Source organism: Alligator sinensis, unplaced genomic scaffold, assembly GCF_000455745.1.
Source record: "Alligator sinensis unplaced genomic scaffold, ASM45574v1 scaffold1118_1, whole genome shotgun sequence".
Lineage (NCBI taxonomy): Eukaryota > Metazoa > Chordata > Crocodylia > Alligatoridae > Alligator > Alligator sinensis.
In genome coordinates, this window is record NW_005842070.1 from 287,253 (window position 1) to 295,959 (window position 8,707).

The 8,707-nt window shown below is 39.8% G+C and overlaps 1 protein-coding gene across 1 annotated transcript in view; it reads right to left on the reverse strand.

The window, feature by feature from the left end:
* The window catches only part of STAC (SH3 and cysteine rich domain), a 115,904-nt gene that overhangs the window by 35,293 nt on the left and 71,904 nt on the right, over positions 1-8,707 (reverse strand). Inside the window, exons 3-4 of the mRNA XM_014519933.2 lie at positions 4,175-4,275; positions 729-810 (exon numbers count right to left, since the gene is read on the reverse strand). Coding sequence (XP_014375419.1) covers positions 729-810; positions 4,175-4,275 — 183 coding nt within the window. The remainder of the gene's footprint in view (positions 1-728; positions 811-4,174; positions 4,276-8,707) is intronic.

An 8,707-nucleotide genomic window follows, 5' to 3' on the forward strand; every position in this document is an offset into this window, starting at 1 on the left:
TCTTATGAAAAGGCCAGGGGATCTTTAATGTTACATTGAACAAAACAGCAAAACACTTAGTACATCAGTTGTTCTTAGATGTAAATTAATTTAGTGTATAGCTTCTGTGCTGTCCATTTCTATTGGCCGAATCAGTCATGTGGAGAGTTTTGTTCACCACCCCTCCCCCCAAATGCATACTTTTTATTTCAATATTTAATGTAACTTTAATTTATTTTTTTACTCTGGTTCAATCAAAAGCTTAAGTATTTGAACAAATTATAGAAATATATAATATGTGGAAAGCAAAGATGTAAAAAGAAGGTGCATAAGAAAGGAAGCATAATTATTAATTCAAAAGCCTCATCAAGCCAATATATAGCATTGCTCTCTGCCATTTTAACATATGTAACTCCCATACTTTTTCTCAGCTCAAACCTGCACTGCAGCAGTACACAACCTGCTCTTTTTAATTCCTGCTTTGAGCTCAAATGTTGGTTACAATAAATGTGACAGCAGTTATTTGGATTGTGGGTTCAGATAAACCAGTTCACTAATTTTTTATTTGTTTTTTTACATTTGTATTCTGCTTCTCTGAGATGGCAGAAGAACATCTGGTCACCCATACAGAAAGAAGCAGGAAGAGTAGCTGAGAGTAGATATTACTGTGGAGAGTAAATCCAAGTCTCTGTTGTGCTGTTGCAAGCACAGCTAAAGGAAGAGTAAAATAAAAAGCAATCAAGACTCACCAATAGGCATCACTTCTTTGATACAGCCAAACTGTTCATGAATGAGCAGTGGGGAACTGTAGTAACGTCGAAATCCCTTTGGCTAGAGTGAAACAGAGAAACATGTGATGTGTGTCACGGACATGATTGATGTAGCAACACAGAGTGACAGAAATGTTGTCAGCTGTTCTGCTAGTGGTATAACCCTACGTCTCACTGAAAACTGTGAAGAGGAGGAACACAGTATCTGTTAGGCCCTAATGAATCACTGCAGGGTGCAGAGAACAGGGATTTTTTTTTTGCCTCCTAGAAACAACTCATTTCTGTCTCTTAATATTAACTTGAAAGATGGGTGTCAGTGTAGGATTGTAGGATCCAATTTTAACTTCAGCTTTCACAAACCTACTGTTAATTAGTGAAAAAGTAATTATAGCAGAAATGCTGAATTATAAAACAAAACATTCTTGCTCCACTAATTAAAGGCTCCACACATTATTGCTTTTCTAATGACCTTCTGTTTTAATCTTTACCCCTTCCTGGTAATGCCTCATTTTGCAACTTGATCTCCACAAATATGACTTTTCGGGCTAACCCTCTTCTCTTGTACATAGCCAGCTAGTCTCTCCAGGAGCCTTCTATGCAGACTGAAAGCTTTATGATGGCTCAATTCCCTCCCATAAATTCAGCAATATTTGGCCAATGATTTTACACAGTTTTGGATCCATTGGGCATGCCTCCATTCTACCCTATCTCATCTTCAGTCCATGTGCTCCCAGATATGCACGCATGCCAAAGAGGTAGAGGTTCCTTCTGTTAGCTTTTAGAAGCCCACCTTCCTTTGACTAGTGAAACAGCACTGATTCCATTGCCTTTTTGGTCTGATACCACTATAGATCAAAAGAGCAGAATTTGGGTCTATGTGACAACATCTTTCAAATGATACAACCAAACTACCCTCAAAAGCTCATGAAAAAGATGCAGCATAACAAATGAAAGCTGCACCTTTGCCTGAATCCTAAAACAAGAGAAGGCAAACAAGGATTGCTGTTGAAATCTTATCATTAGGATGATTCAATATTTTGGGTTAATAAATTTCTTGACCAAAGACAAGCTGAGAAGTTCAGTAGTCCAGAACACAGTTATTACCACATATATAGGCAGCACCCTCAAATTGACTTATCATTCCTTGTAGTTTGTAACTAATTAATATTACCTGAAGTAGGCTCCCCTCCAGATGTCACATGCAGGGTCAAACTAGAATCAGTAAGGAACTTGCATGGCTAGGTCACTGCTGCACTCATTAAAAATGATCTTTTCCAAATTGCCCTTGCTGTGCCTGCTCTTTCCTCAGACCTGAGCAAGAATGCAGTGCATTCAACAGCTTGTCTCAGTTTATGCCATGATCTAATGAAAGATCTCACCCACAGAAATCCGTCTCTTTCACATATTTCCTGGACTGTTATGGCCACAACCGCACCCTAACACCACCTTTTCTAAATTGCCAAAGAAATGTTTTGGAGAGACATGCATATCTACTGTACCCAAGAAATAATGCTATATGGAACTTCTGCAACTGCTAGTAGGCATCAGTATGAACAGAAAAACTGAGAAGGAATATTGGGGTTTGTTAGTGTGGGAAAACTGTGTTACTAATACTCAGCCTTACTTTAATAATAGGTCAGATTCAGAGCTCAATGACTTCAACAGCTGTGTCTACTCTCACCAGTTCTAAATGTGGCCTTTTTTCCCTATTGTTTATACATAATTAATAAATGACCAACATAGTTTTTGTTAGCGTATCCGAGGCTCGCCTCTTCTACTGTCTTACTTGATCTACATGAACTGAAAGTTAAACTAGACAAAAGTTACGTGAACTGAAAGTTATACTAGATAAGCAATTGCACTTTTCAGTACCTATGAAGTTTTGAGAGCGTTTCTTGTGACTCCAGAGAGCCCCAGGCCATGACTATAAGGATGATTTAAATCAGGGGCAGGCAATTATTTCAGGCGGAGGGCCGCTTACTTAGTTTTGGCAAGCCATCGAGGTCCACATGACAGGCAGCCAGGGGCAGATAAATATTAATTTTCTTAATTTTGGGGGGCCCCGTGGGCTGGATAGAATGGCCTGGCAGGCCGCATCTGGCCCCTGGGCCGCATTTTGCCCACCCCTGATTTAAATGCACTACTTTTTTCCTCATGTGTAACTTCCATTAGCATTAATAGAATTTAGGTGATAGTTACATGATACAATGAAGTGCTGTTCAGAGATAATCCAAATAGCTCAGGTACAAGGAACAGCACAGCTGTATTAGTACAGCTCTTGGGTCTATGTGAATTTGTTCCACTGCGAAGCAGGGTATATTAACCAGGACACAGAACCTTGCTAACATGGCTGTACCCAGTGAGGTAGCATAGGTATCTCTGCCAGGTGCTGCAGTGTGCCATGAACATGCACCTTCGCTGTACACAGGTTGTGAAAGAAGGTTCTGAAAGAGTAGGGGTAGATTTCCCAGCTTCACTAAAGTAATTGAAAGTGGGGTAAGAGTTTCAATCTATTTGTTCTAGCCTGTGCTTAGTCTTAGGTGCCATAAGATTGAATTTCTTTTTCTCTTTTGACACTAACATTTGTGAAATAGTTGCAATAAAATTCAAGCAGTTTGAAATGCAAGCATTTTTTCTTCTGTCTGGGAATCTAAAACAGGTTGGATTTGCATATTACTATGGGCCTTTTTCCTCCACAAACATGAAATATAGGGACCTAAGGACTTTTTCATTGTCATATAAGAGAAGCTATAAAGTCCAGCTAGCCAAATACACTGTCTCAGTCGGTAAGGAATGACTGACATATCAGAAGAAAGTATGAGATCTCTACAATAGGGACAAAAAGGAAAACACCTCCCTCTCCACCGTCACAGGTTACATTCTTCAATCTAATGGTTAGACATTATTTAGGAGCCCTAAAAATTATTGTCACTATCCCTGCAAAATATAACCTGTTTTTTCCAGCTAAGTCATTGTTTTTACAAAATTCTGAAGGTAGAAAAATAAATATACTAAAATTTGTAGGATATTTATCAACAATTTAAGTCAGCCGTAATTCTAACAGTTTTTATTAACTTCTAGAATTTATTGAGAGATTCACACTATAGAGAATATAGTAATCACTGAATCAATTAAGAAAATACAGTGTCTAGATGAATCAGAACCGTGCAATCAAATACCCATATTCATACAACTATACAGAAACTGTGTGTATTATCTCGGCTTCTTGAGTAGTAACCAGTATGGGTCTAAAAAGTGCACCGTGACATAATGTCAGTCTTTTAAATTAAACGAATTACATCTTTGTTAATATACCAATTGACTCTGTTCATGTGGTAACAGCTAACAGGGCAGAATATATGGACTGGATTGATTTCCTAGTGGCTGTGACACAGTGTTCAATTTATACGGAGCGGCTTGCTTACCAGTTTGCCCATGCAACGTTGTTGTCCAATACTGTCTGTGCACTTGTGATGGATACTCATCTTACAAGCCTTACAGCGCAGTCCATGTTTAGCATTTGTCCCTGTCAAATGCACAGAGATAATTTAATTAAACAAAATCAATATTTTCCATGCATTTAACCAGTGACCTAAAAGAATCAAACAGAAGGCTGATTACAGTAGCATAAGTCTGAGTAAAACTTGTATTTTCCTCTCTCCATCCTATGGCTCTATTTGGCTTTCCAGGTTTAGGAGGTTCTGTCCCAGGACAATACTGATTATTATTATTATTGTAATTATTATTCAGAGTTGCTAAGACTATTATTTAGAGGGTTAGGAAAAATGCCTGTACTTGAGAGTATGCATGTAGATGTTGGTTATTTGAGTAGCTAATCTGGTATGCATGCTGCTGTACTAAAAATTGATTGATATTGATTTACATTGGCTAGATGATTTAATCCAATGAACTGCTACTTCTGAAGGAAGCACTTCAGGGAAGGATGTCATTAAGCCAATGACAAAATATTAGTCTCTCTAGAAGTTGCTTTCAGGGGCAATGTTTCCTGTAGTGTCAGCTTTCAAGGCACTGAACGTGGGGGAGTAACTATAACCACAGGTCAGGGAATTCTCTGGTGTTTCCAAACAGCCATGGGGTCAGACATTTCAATATCTCTTGTTAACGTTATAAATGAAATTCTTTCAGGCTTACACATTATAACTCCTTTTAACAGAGCTGAAGTGAATGGGGCTACACAGGGTGTAGGTCAAAGTAGAATTAGGTTTAATGCCAGCAATTAATGCCTGAAAGCAGAGGCTTCTTCTGGCATTTTGTGACTAACTAGAGAAGCAGAGAGCTGCAGTTAGCCTAGCTGGTTATTAACTCATAGGTAGTCATGAGGTCATTACTGCTATTGAAATCACAAAGATTAAAAATCACTCTTCCAGTTGCAGTTGAGTAATACATGCCGTAAGTAAGATTTTCTTCTTTATAAATTGGCCAAATTTCAATTACACCTCTATTGACTTTTGTGGGGCTGTGCTTATGTCACAGACAATGACCCACCTTTCCTAGCAGTCAACGACTACAGCAGCAAACACTGGGGGAACAAGACTCCATCTTCACTATCCTACTAGACTTATAGGGAGGCCTCTGAGAGAGACACTATATTATGCCTGCAAGAATTAATGAGAATGAGTGACAGTATGTACACTTGGCCTGATTCTCCTTTCATTTATATTAGTTTTATGCTAGTAAATAACTATGGCCATGTGTAGACGAAATGAGGGGCATGTGTGCACGACACTTTAAAATGAGTTAAATGCTTTTGCACTGCTTTAATGGTGTTGGTGTTTGCATGCATTGGTGGTGTATTGCACAGTAATTCCAGGCACTGTAGCAAATTTGCAGGCATAACATGCCTTAAATGACTTGGGGCGCAGCAAACTAAAACTCCTCTGAGAAGTTTTAGTTTGCTGCCCTAAAGCTGTGGAGTAAAACACTGTGCTTCACGCAAGTCAGGGGCTCTGCAGGAAGCCCATGCAGGTACCCTAGCAGCAGCTTGGAGCCTGCCTGCCTGGCAGTGGAGCCTGCCTGAGCTGTGCGGGGGCCCAGTGCTTGCCTCCATGGACTGCCCGAGCCCGGTGCTGCCTGGGGGAGGGGAAGGGGAGAGGCACCATTGTCACAGAGTGAAGCACCAGCTTCCCCCGCAGCCCAGGGACTGCTTCACCCACCAGCAGCTCACCCTCCCCTCCCTGCCGCCGGAGAGGTAGGTAAGTGCATAGGTGTGTGCATGACATGGGGGTTTACTTAGCTCTAAATTGAAGCAGTGTTTTTAAAAACCCACTGCTTCAATTTAGGGCCCCTGTTTTAGCTACACATGCCCTATGTACTGAATAGACGTGCTAGATACACACACTGTATAAATATATACTTTTTTCAAAACTAAAAACATTTTTTTTCTCTTTTGAAATAAATACGTCTGAGCATGTAAGTAACGGCTTACAATCAAGTCCACATAGTGAATTGCAAAAGGGCAACCACTTTGTATTTCTATTATTGAATACACATTAAGACAGGCTAATGCACATTTTCCTGGTACCTCACAATGGAGGGTGTGTCTATGTGTGTATTCACCTGCCTTTTCTAATGCACGTTAAATTTAGTACCTCCAATGTGCAGTACTAAATTAATGCACATTAGGCTGTGCTAATGTGCAGTAGCACACGTGCACAGTTTTTTAGTGATGCTCAATGCGCAGTAGACTATTTTACTGTGCATTAGCATAATGTCACTTTTTTACGTAAAATAGTCTACTGCACGCTAAAGTGCACAGGTAGAGATACCCGAAGGGCATTTATACACACGCTCCGGGAATGTGCGTGTAGGGGCTGCTTTAATTAGAGTGTCTCTGAGAGCTGCTTTAATTAAAACACCCAGAGTGTCTCATGTAGCAGCATCCCCACACTACAAAATGGTTGTGGGGGTGTTTTATCTACAACTGATCAAATGAGCTTTAGATAAAGCACCCCTGCCACCATTTTGAAGTGCAGGGACACTGATCTACAAAATGCTGGCTAGTAATTGCCATGCTGCAGCAGACTCGATTAACTGATGCACTGTAATTACAGTATGTCGGAGCAACCTCCCTGCTCATGTATATGTACCTGGAGGTACTAGATTTAATGCACACTGACCGAAGTGTGTTAATGCAAATGTAGGCATACCCACTGTTGGTGTAGATGGGAGGAATATTTTGCCCCTAGGTCAAGTTTTGACTTCCCACTTATGTAGTCCCGTTGGCTTCAGGGTAACATAGTGCAAGAAAAGGAGCAGTATTTGGAACACACTGTTCCATAGACTGAAATGTAAAAGAAAGTCAAAGTTTTTATCAAATTTTTATCTCAGATGAACTTTATAAATCTGAAGTATCTGCATTTATTTCAGCAGAGTTACTCTGGATTTACATTGGTATAACTGAGATATACACATTATGGGTAAAGAAATGCGATGGGGAATAGGGTTGTGTTTAAATGTTAATTACAGCTAATGGGACTTGTACATCTAAATCTTCTAGCCATTCAGAGGTCATCAATCTTATCAGCAGCCTTTTTCCTTTTGGAGCTCAAAGGCCGCTAGTAACAGTATGACAGGAAAACAGATTCTAGTTTTCTAGATACATTTGGAGAATTTAGTGAGGTTTGAGTTGTGTATCTTCTCAGCTCTCCAGAGCTCATAGAAATATATGAGGAATTAAGACCGACTCCTAAGCAATGAGAAAGGTCACAAATACCAGTTCCTTTTGGGGTGTTTGCTAAAATTTCCAGGCAGGTGACAGTAAACACATTACTAGTTATTAGGCTTGATACCCTATTTGGATATCCTGGAGATGATTCCCTAAGCAATGCAATGCTTCTATTGTTAGGCCCTCCTGTGACTGGCAAAAGGAGAATTGGGCCAAATGGCTCAATCAGTGCACCTCAAGCCTCAACTCTATCATCTCTGTTAATCCAGTTCTGGGCCCCTCCAGCATTTCAACTGCTAAGGATACCAGCCTGTATCAGATTCTGATATACTTGATGATGCAGTGCTATAATCTCTTGGAATAAAGAAGAGATCATTAAACTGATCTGTTTTCCTATAAGTATGACTTATGCCAAAGGTTGTACCCAGGCTTCCTGTTGCATGAGGCTAGTAAGCTATTCTTAGGCCTTTAAACCAGGTTATGTTGGATTTAAATTTATGCTTCCCAAGCTTTCTATTCTTATCCTCACAAGATTACATTTTACAGATTTTGTAGGCACAGTTAGTACTGTCAGAACTGGCACTCACTTTTCCATACAACAGTTCAAGTGTTGGCATAAATCCGCAAGCTGAAAATACATGTGCAAATACTGTGGGCATAATTCATGCCCATAGAAAGGGAAAGACTGTGCCTCATTGTATATATATTTTGAAATATCCCTTAAATCTTTACTAGAGAAAATAACCATTAACATAAAATTAGAGATTGAGCAAGAGCAGAATTCAGAATGCAAACATTTTAAAATTCAGTGGAAGTAGGATTGAAATTTGTTTTAATGCCCTAACCTGAACCTGCTCCTTTGATTATATTTCCAAGTTAAATTGGAAAAATAGCAAAGAAAAGGATTGGGGTTTTGTGGGGGCAGAGAGGAGAAGAAAAGGATTATTCAGATTTTACAGAAAATTCGTGTGAACATCTGGTCCTGTCAGTTGACAAAATCTCATGAGACCCTCTAGTAACATTTCAGCACTTTCAGAGCTAAAGTAGAACTTCAACCCTAAATGAGCTTTGTATCAAAATCTTCACTTCCTCACCCCATGGCATGTTTTTATCTGGAATTGCAAATAACCTGTTTTCTTATAAAAAATGTTAATCAGCTGCTCTAAATACAGGCTCCCCTTAACCAAAGGGTTAAGGGGAGCCTGACTTAACCTAGACTGAGCCCATGGGGGAGCTGATGTCCCCCTACCTCCTGGCCTGTGGGGGATCCCCA